This window comes from Paroedura picta, chromosome 2, assembly GCF_049243985.1.
Source record: "Paroedura picta isolate Pp20150507F chromosome 2, Ppicta_v3.0, whole genome shotgun sequence".
Lineage (NCBI taxonomy): Eukaryota > Metazoa > Chordata > Lepidosauria > Squamata > Gekkonidae > Paroedura > Paroedura picta.
The window spans coordinates 167,306,173-167,326,092 of NC_135370.1; the positions used below are offsets into that span (position 1 = coordinate 167,306,173).

General features: G+C 44.4%; 1 protein-coding gene and 1 long non-coding RNA gene across 3 annotated transcripts in view; both read left to right on the top strand.

Moving 5' to 3' along the window:
• The first annotated feature begins 231 nt into the window (after nt 1-231).
• On the top strand, nt 232-8,611 carry LOC143830756 (uncharacterized). The gene is made up of 2 exons (XR_013228591.1): nt 232-2,561; nt 8,322-8,611. It is a non-coding gene; the product is annotated as an uncharacterized LOC143830756 (long non-coding RNA).
• Nucleotides 8,612-11,957: 3,346 nt separating this feature from the next.
• The window catches only part of DYNC1H1 (dynein cytoplasmic 1 heavy chain 1), a 65,504-nt gene continuing 57,541 nt past the window's right edge, over nt 11,958-19,920 (top strand). The window contains exons 1-4 of one of the 2 annotated variants that reach the window (XM_077323699.1): nt 11,958-12,351; nt 16,231-16,318; nt 18,009-18,182; nt 19,149-19,404. In XM_077323699.1, the coding sequence (XP_077179814.1) occupies nt 12,084-12,351; nt 16,231-16,318; nt 18,009-18,182; nt 19,149-19,404 (786 nt within the window). In that variant the 5' untranslated portion in view covers nt 11,958-12,083. The remainder of the gene's footprint in view (nt 12,352-16,230; nt 16,319-18,008; nt 18,183-19,148; nt 19,405-19,920) is intronic. The other variant, XM_077323698.1, reaches the window with a different exon arrangement.

The window sequence follows — 19,920 nt, forward strand, 5'->3', positions numbered from 1 at the left end:
ACCCAACTATTGGTGTGTTTCAGTCCAAATTTGATGGTAGATGCTAGAAAACCATACACAAGTTTTCTTCTAGTTGGGTTTTCTAAATCTAGAGTGAAAATTAATTCCATTTTCTAAGCTTCTTCCTATAGAAGTACAGTCTAGATCAGGGGTAGTCAAACTGCGGCCCTCCAGATGTCCATGGACTGCAATTCCCAGGAGCCCCTGCCAGTTGGCAGGGGCTCCGGGAATTGTAGTCCATGGACATCTGGAGGGCCGCAGTTTGACTACCCCTGGTCTAGATTCTTATTTAAGTCTACCAATTACTGTGCCATAAAGCCACTTTTCACACTGCAAGGTGTAATGAGAGCTACACATATTTCTGGACAACCATTACATGCCTGCTGTTGTGTGTCTGTATCATAGAAAGCTGGCCTGCATTCAACCTTTCTTGAAGTACCGATATTTCCCTGTGTTGTTAAACATGCCCTCCAAACAGAAGCCCTGTGGCTTTGCCTATTTCACCTTGCCTTGTCTACCTCTACAAAACCTTAGTAGCCCTTAAGTTGCTGTTTATCTCCCTACCCCCCCTGCTCAACAACTACTTGCTTGGTATAAAATGCACAAGCCAGTACCATTTTATAAATTCTGTTGCTGGGGCCAAATGCACACATCAGGGATGTGATCCTCTGCCACGATGGGCATGTATTGTGCTGGCAACAGGTACGGTTCATAGACTGTAAGTCGCCGCTCACAATTATAGTACAAGCCCATCCGTTTTTATAATTGTGCTCTTTACATGTGTTTTATATGTACTTGGGAAGAGGTTCCCAAGAAGAAAAAGGGACCAATCAAGCAACCCAAAGCTCAGGCAAAAAAAAAAAAAAAGACTGATTTTCCTGTGCGTGTGTCTGTCTTGGGGGTGGGGGGTAATTAGCAGGGTGCAGAGGGGAAAGGTCAGATCACCTGCGGAGAAACCCAGCATTGATCATTAAAAATTCATGGGGCTTTGGGAGTTTAGTCTCCCTAAATAATGCATTTCTTTTTGTACGTTTTGTATCTCTGCTTGAGCTCATGCAACTGTTACTCATAAAAAATTAAGGATGAAAATGTTGCTTGTGTAGCTAGTGTCTTTTGTGCATTTGATCACCCTCGGGGCAGCAACTCATGTGAGACTCTCATGTCAGAGCTAAAGCAATTTACTGCTAATAATAGAAATGCCAGTAAACAGTGAAGAAGTGGTCAGTGGTGCCACACTTAAAATGATGTTATCAAATCACTGTCCTGCAAGGTATCACAACTGGCCTCAAACGACAATCCATCACATGAGTACCTCAGTGCAGATTCAGTTACATCAACCAAACCACGTTGTGTCATAATCTGAGCCTTCGGGGAGGGCGGTATAAAAATATAAATAAATAATGCTGGGGTACATCGACTGCTCTCCCCCGGGCTTCTTCTTGAACATCGTTGACCTCCTTCTCCTCCACCCCCCCTTTTTTAGGAAGGGGGGTAGGAAGGGGATCTTATTATTGTGCCACCATGCTGTGACATTTTAAAGTCTTTGAATGGGAGTTTTAATGGGGTTTTAAGACACTAACCCGCCACGAGCCATTTGCGAGTGGCGGGAAATAAATCAAAATAATAATAATAACAATAATAAATAATCAGAAAACTATATTTTGTAGAACTGTAGCAAAAGATCCCAACATTTTTTTCCTTTTGTTCTAGTTGTTTTGGTTCATTTGAGAACCGACCGGGTGTAGTGGTTAGCAGCGGCTCTAATTCAGAGAAACCAGGTTTGATTTCCCAATCCACCTGCAGCCAGCTGGGGAAGTCAGTTCTCTCAGAGCTCTCAGGCCCATCTACATCACAGGGTATCTGTTGGGAGAGGAAGGCATGGTGATCATAAGCCGCTTTGAGACTCCTTTGAGTAATAAAAAGTGGGTTACAAAAAATCCCAGCTCATCTTCAGCCTTCTCAAAGAGTCTTGCGTTGTTTTTGTATGCCTCCTCATTTAGGGTTCTGAGGATCATTGTCTTTGGGGTCGCGATGAGTCGGACACGACTTCGCACCTGAGAACAACAACAACATTCTTCTCTACAGCAGTGTTCTGAAGGAATATTCAAAGGAGACAAAGGTTATTGGGACAAACTGACAGCCACTGAGCTCTCTGGCTGGATGACCAAGGAACCATGGATGGAAGAAAAGGAGCAAGCTTAGGGCAGAAGCCCTGCCTCTTTCATTTCTGTCCGGCTTCAGTGCTCCTTTGTTCCCCCTGGTGATTGAGGGCTTTGTTTCTAGGAAAAGATACCAAGACTTCCTGGAAGCCTTTCCTAAACGTATGAGGATTTTCTGTGATTAACTGTAAATACGTTTGCATGTCCTCAAGGCCTTTTCCCTTTGTTCCTAGTTTTCATATACTGCACAGTTTAGGCCACCTTGACAGAAATTAAGATTCAAGGGACTCTTTGGCCACTCTTCTTTCGGCATCCTCTTTAAGACAGATCCTCTAACTGCTACACAATGAAACAAATTTCGAGTCCAGCGGCACCTTTAAGACCAGCAGAATGTTACATAAGGTATGAGCTTTTGTGTGCATGCATGCTTTTTCAGATATCTTCAGATATCCCCCACAAGCAGCCAGCTGGGTGACCTTGGGCTTGGCACAGCACTGATAAAGCTGTTCTGACCGAGACGTGATATCAGAGCTCTCAGCCTCACCTCCCTCACAGGGTGTCTGTTGTGGGGAGTGGAAAGGGAAGGCTACTGTAAGCTGCTTTTGATACTCCTTCGGGCAGAGAAAAACAGCATATAAGAACCCACTCTTCTTCTTCCATTCTGGGGGTTGGGGGAGCAGCATATATATAAATTGTGCTTGCTGCCCTCTGACAATTCACCAAACAGAAAGGTAAAGGAAGAACAACTAAATAGCTGTTTTTCTGATCTTTCACTATATAGCAGAGGAACACCCTGTGCTATAAGCCAGTATTTGGAGCACTAGAACAAGTCGATCTGAGAATTTTCTTCACCTGCTAATTCTCCTTGTTCTCTTGGGTAGTGGCAGATAAGACTCAAGATGTAGGATACACTCAGCATAACGACTCCCAAACACTATAATAGTATAAGGGCATATCCCATTGTATACGGCACTGGTCAGACCACACCTGCAGTACTGTGTGCAGTTCTGGAGGCCTCACTTCAAGGACGTAGATAAAATTGAAAGGATACAGAGGAGAGCGACGAAGATGATCTGGGGCCAAGGGACCAAGCCCTATGAAGATAGGTTGAGGGACTTGGGAATGTTCAGCCTGGAGAAAAGGAGGTTGAGAGGGGACATGATAGCCCTCTTTAAGTATTTGAAAGGTTGTCACTTGGAGGAGGGCAGGATGCTGTTTCCGTTGGCTGCAGAGGAGAGGACACTCAGTAATGGGTTTAAACTTCAAGTACAACGATATAGGCTAGACAGCAGGAAAAAAATTTTCACAGAGTAGTTCAGCAGTGGAATAGGCTGCCTAAGGAGGTGGTGAGCTCCCCCTCACTGGCAGTCTTCAAGCAAAGGTTGGATACACACTTTTCTTGGATGCTTTAGGATGCTTAGGGCTAATCCTGTGTTGAGCAGGGGGTTGGACTAGATGGCCTGTATGACCCCTTCCAACTCTATGCTTCTATGATTCATATAACCGTAGGCAAGTTAAGGAGCAAGCAGCCCGAACCATTAAATCAGACAGATTTGGTTTGTGTGCTTTGTGCAACGCCTTGGATGACATTTGTGTCATTAATTGGTTTAACTGAAATAAACTACTGTGCACTTGTAGAAGTGCTGGAATGGGCAGATTATGTGATTTTCTATCCACTGCTTTTGGTGCTGAAGTTTTGTTTTAGACCCAGTTGTATGCTAGACTTGTGTATATTCTTGGACATGTGTTCAAAAGCAGTAACACAGTAAAAACCAAGGTGCAACAGGGGAGGCTGGAAGGTTGTCAAAAGGGAGCTACTGCTTGCAATAGCTGATTATCCCAGTCCCAGAACTCAGTAATTATCTGAATGAGGCTTGAATTGGGCCATTTGACTCTTTATCTGGGATCTCATGTGCACCCTTAGGCTGAAATTATGCAAAATATATGCTGGAGAATAGGCAATAAATAAAAGATTGATATGGCACTTTAAAGCATGTTAGAATCCTGAATAGGGTAAACATATCGGCAATGACTAAGCAGATGATTTCTCTGTTGCACATGAATATTATTAGCAAGTGCTGGCTTTCCTTTAGTCACATTCTGGCACTCATAGAACTCCTTCAAGAATCCTGGATGCTGGATGTTAATTAAATTAGGGCTGCAAATTGACATGCACCTGACTGGACATCGTCCCACATAGTGGGACTATGTGTGCATAGCATGGATCTTACAGTGATGGGAAAATAGCTCCATGGAAGGGGGGATGGAATGCCCTGTCTTCATTATGGTAACTTCTTGAGATCCTTTTTAAAGAACCCAGGTTATGGGCTGCAGAAATCTTCCACAGCAACTCTGCAGATGTTCTGCAGGGCTCAGTGGTCAATAGTGAGATACAGGGCCTTGTGAGACTCTCATATACTGCCTTGAGTTTGAGGGTTGAAGAAAGCTGGGATGTAAAATTATTTACTTCATTTACCCACAAGGTGGGAGCCGTAACAGAATTCATGTGTATAGATAGAGTGTGTCCAGTTGGAAACAGAGGCTGGACACCGGAAACAGGTCGGACAGAGGCCAGACACGCTCCGCCCAGCAGGGCTTTTCCCGAATATTAACTCCACAAAAAGGGTAAGGATAGAGGGTATTACCACACAGGATATCTGGGCATTACAATAGTTTGGCTTGAGGATTACTGTGGAATATTATCCATGTGACCAGATAAACCAAGTCAAGTTAAGAAAACACCTTCCAGGCCAAATTTTATAATTAACTCAATATTTAAGATGACAAAAGTACAAGTTTTGAGTCTTATCCTCATGATTCTTGATTTTCCTCCTCTGTCTTTTCTTCCCCTTCTTCAGTTCAAAAGTCTCTTTCAAATTTCTGCCAAAATTCTCTTGCCTGTTGTAACGTTGTCAATCTGTATTTTTTCTTCTTCCATTTGAAGGAGACTCTATTCCCATTTGAAAGTTATTCCATTCTTTTTCAAAGCTTCTATTATGAAGCCATGTTCTCCCCTTTTTAAAATACTAAGAGGGATTTCTTTCATAATAGGTATTTCCTTTCCTTCATAAACAAGTTTTTTGTAAAATGCAATTTTAGCATGTCATCTCTAGTCTTCTGAAGAAAGAAGACCAAAATATCTCTCGCAATATTATTCATTTTAGAGTATCTCAAGGTCTATTTCCACCTCCAAAGCTTCCTCTGTTATATTAATAAATTCAGCCAGTATTTTAATCATTTCCCCCCTAATATCTACAGATCCTGATTCAACTAAATTAGACTATTTAATAGGAATTCTCTCTGAATTTAAAACTGATGTAACCTCAAGGTTGAATGGCATTGAAACATTCTTCGGGTGTCAAGAAACCCCAGAAATGCTGCAGTCGTGCAGAATATTGCTGGGAAGTATAGCTGTGTACATGCCCACCTGGGGGCCCTTCCCTTCCGACCCCCGTCCGGGCCCATCATTGGCCATTTGGGGAGTTGGAGGGGGGTCAGCATGACCATATATGGCCGTAAAGGTAAAGGTATCCCCTGTGCAAGCACTTAGTCATGTCTGATCCTTGGGATGACACCCTCTAGCGTTTTCTTGGCAGACTCAATACAGGGTGGTTTGCCAGTGCCTTCCCCAGTCATTACCGTTTTACCACCCAGCAAGCTGGGTACTCATTTTACCGACCTTGGAAGGATGGAAGGCTGAGTCAACCTTGAGCCGGCTGCTGGGATCGAACGCCCAGCCTCATGGTCAGAGCTTCAGACTGTATGTCAGCTGCCTTACCACCCTACGCCACAAGAGACTCATATATGGTCTTATCACCTGAAAAATGTTTAACAAATTTAAAAATACATTTTAGAAATTAATTAACTCCCACTCATTCGGGAAACCCGGGGCCATCAAGAAACCCCAGGGTTTCATGAGACAGTGGTTGAGAGAGCCTGCTTTAGAAAAAGGAGGAGAAGAGTTGGTTCTTATATGCTGTTTTTCTCTACCCAAAGGAATCTCAAAGTGGTTTCCAATCCCCTTCCCTTTCCTCTCCCCACAACAGACACCCTACGAGGGAGTTGAGGCTGAGAGAGCCCTGATATTACTGAAGAAGAAGAGTTGGTTCTTATATGCCGCCTTTCTCTACCCAAAGGAGGCTCAAAGCGGCTTACAGTCGCCTTCCCTTTCCTTAGAAAGTGAGCAGGGTCAGCGGGAGCTTTTGACCAGCCAGAGTTCTAATTGAACACTTGGGATTTGCTCAGCTGCGCAGATTTTTGAAAATGTTGCTCTGGAAGCAGCTGCCACCACAGTGCCAAGATTTTTACCATGTCAGCTATGTTGTGGCTTGTCCTACCTTCTGCAGAGGTGGTCATGCACCCCACACTGTGTCAGAATCCCAGAGGTAATCACAAACTAAAAAGTCTGGGGACTCCTGCCGTACTATCCGAGTATTAAATGAAAGAAGTTTCTTGCTGCATTTTGCTCAAACCCTTTCCAATTATGCAATTAGTTTATAGAACTTGGGAGCTGTGGCCCTGTAAATTGTGTAGAGCTGTACAATCAGCTACCTTCTGAGATCATCTGACCTTGTAAGTAATACACATATATTCTTATTAAAGTGTAGCTAATGAGAGTCTAATTTTAGGACTACCAACTGCCTGAAGAGGGGAAATTTTTCTGATTTTAATAGAGGCTTAATTCATCCAAATGGACAAAAGAATTTTTTCATTGCAGGGGGATAAACCACATCTGGTAAATAACATCATATTAGAGTGCTGTTAAAGAGACAGGGTGTTTCTTTGTCTCCAGGCAGTTGGCAGCCTAGTTCTACCCCTCTCCAACCCCCCACAGAAGGTTTATGACAGAATGAGGACGAGGATTTGATCTCACTAGTTCAGCATGCAATCCATCACCACACCAACTGGATTCACTCTTCTCCCACATGACCCTCCTTATTTATGCCCACAGTTCTGTTTTGAAAATCCTGACAACTCTGGATTTATCTCTGTTCTACCAGCCAAGTCAGCCATAACCAAGGATACTTAAACCCGGAGGCTGGATCCATGAGCAGACAAAACATCTTTTTAGAAAACTTGGAAAATGCCCCAAATTTGTAGGAAAATGTGAAATCTTAAAAGGTTGGGGATGGTTAAAAAAACACAAAATGATAAAAAGTAGTCCCTGTAACTTAAAAAAATGGATGTCCTCAGTGGCTGTTGTTAGGAAACCACAAAAAGCTTGGTTTCTATCAGTAAAAGGCACATGAAGGACAGGGCCCTTTCTAGGCCTCTATTTGTCTCTGAGGCAGGATTCATCAAGGCCAGGGATAGCAGGAACCACTGCACAACTTGATAGCACTCCACAAAGCTAGCATAGTGTTACTAGTGCCCGACTGAGGCCCAAATGACATGAGGCAGGGAGCAGTGCTCAGCTTTTGACCAAGCCCCACATGAAGGGGGCACCCTGTTGGCCCTGCCAAGCAGTACCTGGCCCATTTGGGGCCTGCCTGAATCTAGGAAAGCAATTCCCAGCCAGTTGGTTAGGCAGACTGCCTCTACCTCCTTCATTTATGATTCATTCCATACCCTTCGCTCCTTTGTGAGTGGTAACTGGGAGGGCTAGAGAAGAGGCACTTTCCCAGGATTTTTCACTCCCAGCCTGCCCCTGCTAACAAGAGTTTTCTGAGCATAAAAAGGAGGAGAGGAGAATGAAGCAAAGTGCCTTGAGTCTCTATTGACAGCAAGGAATGGGTGCCCTTTATAAGTCCTTACAGGTTCTTCATGAGAGAAAAAGGCTGCTTTGGAAGGCAGATTATATGGTATTATTCAGTGCTGAGGTCCTTCCTCTTCCTAACCCCGCCTTCCTCAGTCTTCGCCCCCAAAATCTCCAGGAATTTCCCAACCCAGAGGCGGCATTCCTAGAGCTACTGGGCCTAGCCTGGCAGCTGGCACCACACAATTAGGCCATAGTTTTCCTCAGTAAAGGGTGCCGATGTAGGGTAGGGAGGAAAATTAAAGACTGGGAGAGCTTAAAGTTACGTTGGCTGGTGAATGGGAAGGAGAGGAAGCAGAAAGGAAGGAATGCTATTAGGAAAGGGAAAAAGGAAACTGTATGGGAGGAAATTAACTTCACAAAATCTTGTGGGTTACTGCTTGTTTTTATTATTTTTACTTATTTAGGTACTTCTGCACTGCTTGTCTTTCCAATTAGGACTCAAAAGCGACTTATCACACCGTTCTCCCTGTTGCTTCTGTGGCCACAAAGAGACTTTAAGAGGGAGACGAGACTGGGATCCTGAACTCTTGATAGGGATTTGGCAGTCCTGGAGTTTTAGCCAATCATTGGACAGACATTATGGACCAATCACAAGCCTCCAATAACAGCCAATTACATGTCTTGGTGAGAAGCTTGAGAATGTTCAACAGTTCTGATTATCAGTGTTCCTTGTTCTAATAAATGGTTATTTGGAGTTGAGTGTTCATGTCTTGATAAACCTACAGATTTAATACTCCTCTTCTCCATTTTATACTGTTCGTCATTTTGTAGTTTTGCCAGCACCATCTTATGCTGATTTATGTATATATAAAATACATACTCTAGTTCAGGTCACCTTAGGAAATCTGATACAAGGTGATAGGTGTAGGATTGCCAGGTCTGTTGGACCAGCCAGTGAGGGGTGGTGAGAGGAACTCACCTGCAACGAGGATAGAAGATGAAAAGAATTGCAACGTTGCTACACCTCCCAGAAGTAACAAAGGGATGTTGGTGATGACAATCTGATTTTTGTGGGAAACTCTATGGTAGAACTAGCTTCTTAACACAGAGTTTTGCCCAAAAAGCAAAGTGTGCCCCCAGCCCAACATCACCAACACCCCTTGCGAGTGACATAAAAATGTCACAGCTTCTTCCAGGTTTCTTGCCTAATTGGATGAAGGTTCTCCCATGGTTTCTTAAACCCCTGAAGTGGGGGGAAAGGCACAAACCGGGGAATCCCCAGGTCCCAACTTGGGATTGGCAACCCTAGCCAGGTGCAGCCACATCTTATCTTCAGTGACAGTGAAGTGTTTGTACCTGCTGTCCCAAAAACATATCCTGCCAATCAGAAGCCTTGTTGGGCAAAAAAACCCCATCTCGCCCTGCAAGCTTTCTAAGAACACTTGGCAGGCACTATGTGAGGGACCTGTGCTCAGATTAATGGTAGATTTCCCCTGAACTAATAGCAGTTGAATCACCCTTTATCTGGTCACCTGGCCTCATTTGAAAGGAACAACTTCCAAACTTACTGGGAACTCTTGTCTAGTTCATCAGTTAAATGAATGAGACTTATTTCCAAGTATTTATTTATTTTTATTACATTTCTATACCATCCTCCCTTGCGGCCTAGGGTGGTTGACAGTGAAGACTACCCTACAATACTTTGGGGGGCTCTGTGTGCAAGTAAGCATAAGTAGAATAACAAATGAGCTACCTGACCCTAGCCTAGTTCACTCTGTAATAAGAAAAAAATGTCAGAAGAAAAACCCTAAATCCCAGAACACAATCCATATGCTTTTAAATAGGATGGACAAAATTACAAATAATTTGCCGGCTTCCAAGTTCTAGAGAATTCTTCAGAATGAATGTTACACAAAATAAGAATTTAAAAAATAGGGAAAGAAAAATGTTTGCAGATGTGGTGTCAAGCCCTAGTAAGGGCTGTGGCTATATTAAGATTATTACATTGTGGTTGGGAAATACCAGGACATTTTAGGGAGGGAGCCTGAAAGGGACAGGGTTTGGGGAGGGGAGTTACTTCAATGGGATATAATGCCATAGAATCCAACTTCCAACATAGCCATTTTCTTCAGGTGAAGTGATTCCGGCTACCTGGAAATCAGGTGCAACAGTGGAGATCTCCAGCCACACCTGATGCAGACACGTGATGTGAACCCTATGTCACCTGATGCCACCTATGATGTAAAGGTGGTGATGTTTGAAACGCTGCCGCTATCCAGTTACACCTAGATTCTTTCAGCAAGAGAAAATGCACAATCCAACAAATACCTCTAGCACTTCTTTTTTTTAAACCCTACAGTAAGTCGGGCTTGGGAGGTAGAAAGTATTAACTTCTTCTCTGTGTGCCACCCAGCCACGATGACAAGACCAATACAGCAGCTAGAGACGGACAGAAGCGTCATTTTGCAGTAAAAACCTCAAGACACCGAGAACAAACAACTCCCGGTTCACTCGTCAAATCACCCTGGAGTGTAGCCACGATTGACTCATTCACGCAACTAGGGAAGGGGCTGTTCTTCCCCTCTTAACAGAACCAATCAGATCTCCCAAGATGCATTGCAATCACACCCCGTGCGCATGCGCGACTTTGACAGGCCGTAAGCCGGCGCGGCTTCTTTCCAGCTGGAAGGTTGATGAGTCAGAGCTCACTTCCTCAGATGCATCTCTTCCATAAAGTCAATGTACTGCAGAGCGCACAGCTTTTCTTCGGCTCTTCTGTCCTTCGCAGCCTTTCATGTAAATTCCTTCACTTTATGCATGTGCCCTTCATTGTATCCACTGACGCGAGGAGTTTAGGCTGGCTTACAAGTATTTTAATTTTTATTAATTATTAATATTAAAATTCCATTGGACCTCGTTAACTGCAAATTTGGTGCTACTGGGCAGTTTCAAGTGGGCAGCCATTATCGTGTGCAGTAGCAAAACAAAATTTGAACCCACTACACAGGACCACTACACAGACCCCCCCCCCCGGTGGTGTAAACTACGGTTGCCAACCTCTGGGCGGCACCTGAGGATTTCCTGCTATTGAAATTGAACAGACTCCAAGATCAGTTCCCCTGGAGTAAATGGCTAGTTTGGAGGGTGAATTATACGGCATTACACCTGCTGAAGTCTCTCCCGTCCCTCAACCGAAAACAACTGTTTCACCGCCCGCCCACCTCCAAATCTCCAGGTATCCTACCCCGGAGCTGGTAACTCTAGTATAAAGTGTTGGGTGTCAAAACCCAGCTTCTCAGATGCCCATCACGAATCGCCATTCACGCGTCACTGTTTCTGGGCAATACATTCAGTTCGTTTCACTGGGAATGAATTCTGTCAGTTTATCCTGTAAATTACTTGTAGAGGCTAGCTAACAAATTCATAATTCTTTTTTTTTTTAAGCAATGAATTTGCAGCATTTTTCACCAGGGTAGACAGAACTACGATTCCCATCATGCTCCCTGGCTGTTTACTTATGCCCGCTGGAATCTGCAGTCTTTGTGGTCGGAATTCAAAAGAATGTTCAGATTTGAATTAATTCAAAAGAATTTTCGGCTAAGCATCCAGAAGAAGTTCCTGACAGAGCGGTTCTTCAGTGGAACAGGCTTCCTTCGGAGGTGTTGGGTTCTCCTTTGGAAGTTTTAAGCAGAGGCTAACAGAAATGCTGATCTTATTAACTTAGGCAGATGGTTGGGTGGGCAGGAAGGGATGTGCCAGTGTTTGTCTCTTGTAGCCCTTCTTTGCATACCCAGGGAATTGCTGATCGCCACTGTGGGAGGGTAGGTGAATTTCCTCCAGGCCAGGCTGGATTCTGGATATATTTAGTGTGTGTGGGGTGATCACTTCGGCATGGAATTGGAGTCACTGTGGATGGGCAGGTATTTTTAAGTGTCCTGCACAGTGCAGGGGGTTGGACTAGATGGCCCTCGAGGCGCCTTCCAACTCAATGATTCTATGATTCTACTCTATGAATGTTCCAAGAAGGCGCCTTCCAGACTACGCTTCCCAGGATTCCGCGCGGCAGGGCTGGCCCGCGAGGGGCGGCCCACAGCGGGGCGGAGGCTGGGGCGGCGCGTTTGGCGCCCAGTCCCCAAAGTCGGCCGCGGCAAGAGCCGGAGAAGCGACGCTCTCTCTCTCTGTCTTGCTCGCTCTCCTTTGCTGGCCGAGCAGGGAATTCGCCCGCCATGTCCGAGTCCGGCGGTGGAGGCGGCGGCGGCGGAGGCGAGGACGGCGGCTTGGAAGTGACCGGCTCGGCGGTGCAGAATGTGGCCGACGTGTCGGTGCTGCAGAAGCACCTGCGCAAGCTGGTGCCGCTGCTGTTGGAGGACGGCGGGGAGGCCCCGGCCGCCCTGGAAGCGGCGCTGGAGGAGAAGGGCGCCGTGGAGCAGATGCGCAAATTCCTCTCCGACCCGCAGGTCCACGCCGTGCTGGTCGAGCGCTCCACCCTCAAGGGTCAGTCTCTGCAGGGCGGGCCGGCGGGCGGAGGCCTCCCGGGTAACGGGTGGGGCGGGCCGGCGGGAGAGCGAAGAAGGAAGAGGAGGAGAAGCCGGACCTCGCCCTGCCCGGCCGGAGACTCGCGGGGAGGATGGAGGGGCGTGGCCGCCTGGGAAGGAGGCTGTCAAAATGGCCGCCGCTTTGTCTCTGACAGGAATGAGGGGACGAGGAAGAGGCTCGCGCGACCTCCGCCTTGCTTTGGCGCCGGCGGAGAACGAGCTCGGCGTCATGGCTGGAGCGGGATCCACAAGATCCCGGCCCCCGAGGCATTGTTGTTATTCGCCTCATCACCCTCGTTATTATTTATTAATATATTATTCTTATGTCAAATAAGAATGATGCCTATTCTTCTCCCGTTCTTCCTCCTGCGGCCTCAGAATGGCGCCCGTCGTTTCCCCCCAGTCCTTTTTTGCTGCAGGCTAGCTGTACAGCTGGAGCCTTAGTGCCTCAGAAACAAAAAGATGGGCACCTGCCCTCCTCTAGGAGTTTAGTGGATCAAAACTTTGGCAGCAGATGAGCTAAGAGAGAATAAAATTTTAGTTATATCCCACCCTTTCACATTGCTCAGGGCGGGTGACAACATCTAGAATTTACAAAGATTTTAATTCTAAAGCTTCACGATGTGTCAGGATGCCCACAGCTTAAATTTCTCACATGGGTTTTTTGTAAGGAGCCGGTCTGCCTATTCTCCTCCTCCTCCGGAGGTGAGGCAAGAAAGGGAATGTTTGTTTCTCTGCATTGGAGACCCACAGTGGCTTCCTTGGCTTCCATAATGAGAGATTTGTTTTGTTTTTCCTCACCCCCACATGGTTCCCTCAGGAGACTAAGGAAGCAGCTTGTTGAGTTCAGCACCCATCTTCTCTGAACCAGCAACACTTATGAATAAATATTTTTGCATAAAAAGGGAACGCACAGCCAGGTCTATGGTAGCGGGCTGACTCTCCCTCTCTCCCAGTCTTTGGAAAGATTATATGGGGACTACTTTATGTAGAAGCATTTGTTCATGGTAAGAAAGTATTGTGCTACAATTAACTATGGCTTCCTAGCTTGCAGGCAACTTTCAGTGAGGAAAATCCTCAGAGGGTATTCCTGCATATCTGATGCTTCATCCATATAACCATAGACAAGCCAAAATACAAATGAAGATAAGAGATGTGTGTTACAGATAGCTGCAAGTTGATTTCAGTTTGGTTCTGTGGTTCTTGGACTTCTATGTGTCAAGGAATCCTGTGTTTCTTTTCCTTCCAAAGAATCTCAGCAAATTGCAGAATATTCTGAGATCTACACTTGTTTCATGCTGGATATTGATGGGCATTGCTAGGCCTCCGCTTTGCATCTCGGGAACTGCAGCATGACTTAGGACACTGCTGGTGCTCCCTCGTGATGTCTGTGCGTCACCGAGGGAGGTGCCTTTCAGGGAGGTTTGCCCTGCCTTTATTGTTCTGAGAAGCTTTCAAAGGAACTTTAGGATTTCACTAGTTGGAGAACCACTGGTCCAGCTTACACATAGAATCTGACCTCTGAAGATATTTGTACAGTAGCACAAAGGATTGCATATTTTCATCCATACGTTTTCATTTGCCATCCTGCATGGTTCCTATTCTAATTTGCATATCTTTTCTGTTTCCATATTTTGTTACTGTTGCATTTCTGTTGCCTGTGACAAAATAGATGAGTTATTTGAATTAATGGCAAACATAGATTTGCTTAGTGGCAATAAGTGGAACAAATTTATGTGTGCCAAGTAGGTTCCGGTGCTATAACTTTCTCCTAAACATTCTTTGAACAATACTTTTTTTGAACGATATTGTATTAGCAAGCAATATTTGCAGCATGCTACTCATACTTCTAAGTATTGTTAACATTAGAGGCTTTTCCCATTATCCAAACACTAATAGTCTGTGGAAGGGCATGTCTTTGTTCAGGTATCATACAGGAAAGATAACCTTAGTCACTTTGTCAAGTTTTGCTGGCTTTTCGAATGTAAACAGGCTAGCAGTGTAAATTTAACAGTCATAAATAATAGAAACATTAGAATTAGGAAGTCTAAATACTGAAGTCCATAAACCACTAAGAGGTTTTTGGGTTTTAGAAGAACTTTCCCTGTTGCTCACTAGGTTTAGTTAAACATGATGAAACAGTCCTGGAATAAACTTTTAATAAAAGTTCTGCTATATTAAATATAGTTAATGGCATTTTAAATATAGATGAACAATCCTTTAAGTCTTACTGGCACCCTGCTAAAAATGGGATATTGCGAGGTATCCCAGTTATTACTGCAGAGTCATTGGCAGAAATAAATTGTTCTTAGAAATTGTATGCTTAGAGGAGTTCCCTGGGTTCAGTTTGGCTTATAACTCAAAATATTTCCATGTGCCTCAGTTTCATATACAACTGTAGGATCATTGTCTGCTGAATAGTACACAACTCAAAGATCTGACTCCATTTTACAGAAAACTGCTTTTATTATATTATATATAAGTGGTCATTTCATTATGTCAAATGAAAGGATGGAAGAGTCTAGAGGTTTCTTAAGAACAGTTCTTTTTTCAGGCAGGATGCATTCTTGAGTCCAGCGATACTTTCCCTTTCTGTTTCCCACTTCTGGGTGTGCCTCTCTTTTGCTGTGCTGCATTGCAGTGGTTTCACTGCTGCGGTTGGCTGCCAAAGCAGTGACGACACCGTGCAAATCACCACCCACACTTAACAAGGCTTTTCCACTCTGCCTAACTCTTTGTTCCTTCACTGTAATTTCTAAAGGTCTTTAAGGCCAGTAAAGCTGCTCTCAGATCTTGTTTCTGTTGTAGTTCTTTAAGCATTAACAGTAGATTCTGCAGATCTTTCTGGCTAGCATCCCAGTTTACAAATCCCTAGTAGGAACTGGTCTTTGTTCATCAGTCATGCCTAGAATACTGAGTGTGGAATCAAGTCCACAGAAGGGAAGATGTGTGTTTGCAGCAGCAAGTGTTTATCCCTATGAATTCATTGAGTCGATGAATTTAAGGTAATGGATTCTAGAGAATATATGATGAGAAATGCTGCCATTTATTTTACTTAAAATATTTATTAGCAGCCTTTCTGTCTTGTAGAACTCAGCCTTTCTTTCTTGTATAATGTGAATAAAACAACAATGACTAAAAAAACCATAAAAGCCATAATTTGAAAGCTCAAATTCTACGTATCCTTACCTTGGAGGATGTCCATTGGGGAAAGTGAGATATTTTCCCAAAGTAAACATGGCGGGAACACATGCAAGTAAGAAGAATAGCCTTCATTCCATTTCTTGACATTGTTTAAACTCGCTCTTCTCTTTTTGGTAAATGTTGCCCTTTTAAAAAAACGTATGCTCCAAACTCCTCCCTCTCCCTTGGAACAGAAGGGTGGTTGCGCTTGCACAGGAAAGGTAGTGATTTTTTCCCCTGGCTGCCCCTTGCAACTGCAAGCCCCAGCATCATATTAATTAGGATTGGCTTTATAGGGGGAGGTTGCAGGGGACTGCAGCAGGAAGGGGTATATTTTCTGTAGCTCCATCTTTAGATCCAGGCCAGTGTCAAATAGAACTCTTAGGAGATTAGCCCAGTATGCTTATTTGATCAGTGGAAAGGTCTGTCTGTTGGTGTAGACCAGGGGTAGTCAAACTGCGGCCCTCCAGATGTCCATGGACTGCAATTCCCATGAGCCCTTGCCAGCACACCCTGGCAGGGGCTTATGGGAATTGTAGTCCATGGACATCTGGAGGGCCGCAGTTTGACTACCCCTGGTGTAGACCCTGTGTCAGCCGTAGATGGAGCTAGATTCTTCAAACTGATGCTAATAAGATTTCTTAATTCTTTACAGAGGATGTTGGTGACGAAGGAGAGGAAGAAAAGGAATTTATTTCCTATGGCATAAGTACTGACATTCATTATGGGATAAAATCAAACAGGTGAGTCAAAGCTCACAGTGCCTTAAGAAGTGATCCTGCAGATTATATAACAAGAACCCTTGCCTTATTTGCTTCTCACACCTACTGTTAGAAAAAAATGTATAAGCTGGGTTTATAATCATTTTACAAATAGCTAATTTTTCACTGTTTTATTGCAACAGAAGATACAGCTTGCTGGTGGGGATGACAGATCATAACAGATTGCACGGGATGGACATAATGGGTGAAGAGATGAGTCTTCTGGCCAGCTTGCTGCATACTCCTGAGCTGGGAGAGTTCAGGTGGCCTATAAAGGCCAGCAGGATGCAGGGGGGGAGGGTCCAGTGGTTCTTAAGAAAACTGCAGTTTTTTTCAGAGTATTTGTTTATTTATTTATTATATATTTGTATAATTCCCTCCCCTAAGGCTCAGGGCAGCCCACATGGAACATAAACATAAACAGTAAATGGAACTTTGTGTCTTCATAACATATAAGTGAACTGCAACAATAACAATATCAACCATATCTGAAGGTAACAGTGATTACAGATAGTGGGCATGTTCAGAGTGTGGTTCACTGACCATCCTGTACATGTAGCTGAAGGTATCCCCTGTGCTGAAGGATCAGCACCACTTTTTCCTGGACAGCACTGCACAGCCTTTAGGTGATGCTACAGGAAAACTAATGTGCTCGAGGATGCTGCGCTGTAAGATAGGAGTCCATTCCCAAATGCAGGTTTATGTTTTCACACTATTGGAGAAGTTTTGTGTCATTTGCCCAATTGGATTCCATTTGTTTTTTTAAAGGGGTGGAGGGATGTCTGAACTACAGAGAAGGTTTGGTGTCTTGGGGAGTTATTAGGAGTTTCCAATATGAGTGTAAGTTGTGCAGAGGAAGTGAAGTATGATGCTAGGGTTGCCTGAGAGCAGATCCAGTAGTGCAGAGCTATGTCTGTGGAAAGCTTTGACAAACTGCCTGATACAGAATTCTTCCCAGCCAGATAACCTGCAGTTTGATTCACCAGTTGCCAATCAGAAAGAACAGCAGCAGGAAACTATGAGAGGAGGGATGTAAGACAAGTGCATCATATTTCGTTGGGAGGAGGCAGTTTCTAGAGCAAATAGACCTTATATCCTGAGGCAAAGCTCCCAGTCGCTTAGTCCTTGGGCTTCTGACAAATTTATCTTCCTTCTGAGTGTGGATCCAGTTGTACTTGTAGATATATAAGACAATAAAATGCCCCTTAGTAATCATTTGTATCAGTAAGCGTTTGGTGTTAACATATGAAGCAATTTGATCACAGTGATCTCAACAGCTCTATAAAGGGGACCAGCAGTATTGACCTATACTGCAAGCAGGAGGCTGGGGTTGAGACAGAATGGTTTGCCAGATGGGGCCTGATGAGACAGTAACCGGGGTGAAATTTGAGTCGGGTGTCTCTTAGATCTCAGGTCACAGCTTTAGCTACCACTCTGACCAGCTACTTAATTATTTTATCTAGAGCAGTTCAAGAATTATACATAGATTCATCATTTATTTTTAAAAATCCAATTCATTAAAATGTTGAAGGAGCTGAAACCTTAATAGTCTTGTAGAGTCTTGCTTTAAAGCTGCATGATTAACTTGTGCTAACTTATCTGCCTTCTCCTGTCTTCCGATATTGAATAGTTCAACAACTGCTTGCTAATGTTTCTTTGATTTTTTTTGCAGTTTGGCATTCATTAAACGAGCACCAGTAATTGATGCAGACAAGCCTGTCTCCTCTCAGCTCAGAGTTCTCTCCCTCAGTGAAGACTCTCCTTATGAAACTCTGCATTCATTCATCAGCAATGCTGTTGCTCCCTTTTTCAAGTCATACATCAGAGAATCTGGAAAAGCAGACAGGTACTTAATAGCTTTAATTTATGCCAATTCAAGCTCCCATACACATTCAGGAAAAAAGGGTGAGTAAAAGAGAATCTCCTTGGAAAACCTATTGGCAAGATCATAACAGCTCTGTGTTTAAGTTTAAAAAATTAGTACAAGGATCAGGGCTACCTCCTCCTGTGTTTGCAATTTTCATGTCAGAGGCAATTTGTAAGGGTCCTCAGGAGTTTGGAGAGTGGTGTGGCTGATAGTGTAGTTTGCCGGATATGAAAGGCGAGACCTGTAAACCTCACACGTAGCGTAAGAAGAGCCCTGTTGGATCAGACCAATGGTCCTTCTAATCCAGTGTCCTGTCTCAAGCAGTGGCCAACCAATTCCTCTGGATGGGCCAACAACAGAGCCTTTCCCAACTTTTCTACTATTGAGAAACCTCTGAAACATAGTTCAAGCTTTGAGAAACTCCAGAAGTGGCATGATTATGCAGAATATGGTTGGGAAGCATAGCTGTGGACATGTCAACCTGGGGTCCCTCCACCTCTCGCCTCCTCCAGGCCCATCATTGGCCATTTGGAGTGGGGAGGGGCTTGGCATGACTATATATAGTCAAATCACCTGATAAATGTTTAACAAACTTAAAAAATATATAAACAATTAATTAACTCTTACCCACTCAGGAAACCCTTCCAGGACATAAAGGCTGAGGCCTTCCATGATGTTGCTTCCTGGCTTTGGGATACAGCGACTTAAAGCCTCCGAACATGGAGGTTCACCATGGATAAGAGCTGTTGGATAGACTTGTCCTCCATTAATCTATCTCATCTTTTAAAGCTATTTATTCCTGTGGCTATCGCTACATCCTCTTGGGTAATTCTTGGGTTGCTCTTTCCTTTAATTAGGTTGACCTGTGAAGAAGGGAGATTATAATGCAGAGGAGATTTTGTAAGCATAACAATTTGAGAGATAAATTTGTATTCACTGTTTCAGGGATGGAGATAAAATGGCTCCTTCAGTCGAGAAGAAAATTGCGGAACTTGAAATGGGACTACTGCACCTCCAGCAGAACATTGAAATACCAGAGATCAGTTTGCCGATTCATCCAATCATTACTAATGTTGCCAAGCAGTGCTATGAACGTGGAGAAAAGCCAAAGGTCACTAATTTTGGCGATAAAGTTGAGGACCCGACTTTTCTCAACCAGCTGCAGTCTGGCGTGAACCGCTGGATTAGAGAAATCCAAAAGGTATGAATTATATAAGAAGTAAGATGAGTTAGAGCAGCTGTCTCCAACCTCCAGTCTGGGGACTGGAACCAGTTCGTGGATCAGTTGGTACCAGGCCGTGACTCCTCCTCGTCTTCCTTCCCGGCTTCTGCCTCAGGGGCTTTCCTGCCACTCTGTTGCCAGCTCATCTTTGGTGCTTTCTGTCAGCCCCCATGGCTGGGGCTCCCCCTCGGCGTGGCACTGCGCAGCTGTTGCTGGCAGCGCCCCCCAGTGGGCAGTGGGAAGTCAGGAGCGCCGTTGGGAAAGCAAGTGGAGCAGGGGTTCAGGTAACAGTGGCGATGTCCCTTGGCAAAAGACTACCCCCCTCCCCGGGCCTCAGTAAAATTGTCAAGCGTTGACCAGTCCCTGGTGATACAAAGGTTGGGGACCACTGCATTAGAGGCTTTAATGTTACCTTTGGATGCAAAATCTCCCTTTCTGTTTTGCTGTTAAGTTCCTTACAAGTTGGTTAGGCCTTGCTGTTTGGACTCTAGTGCC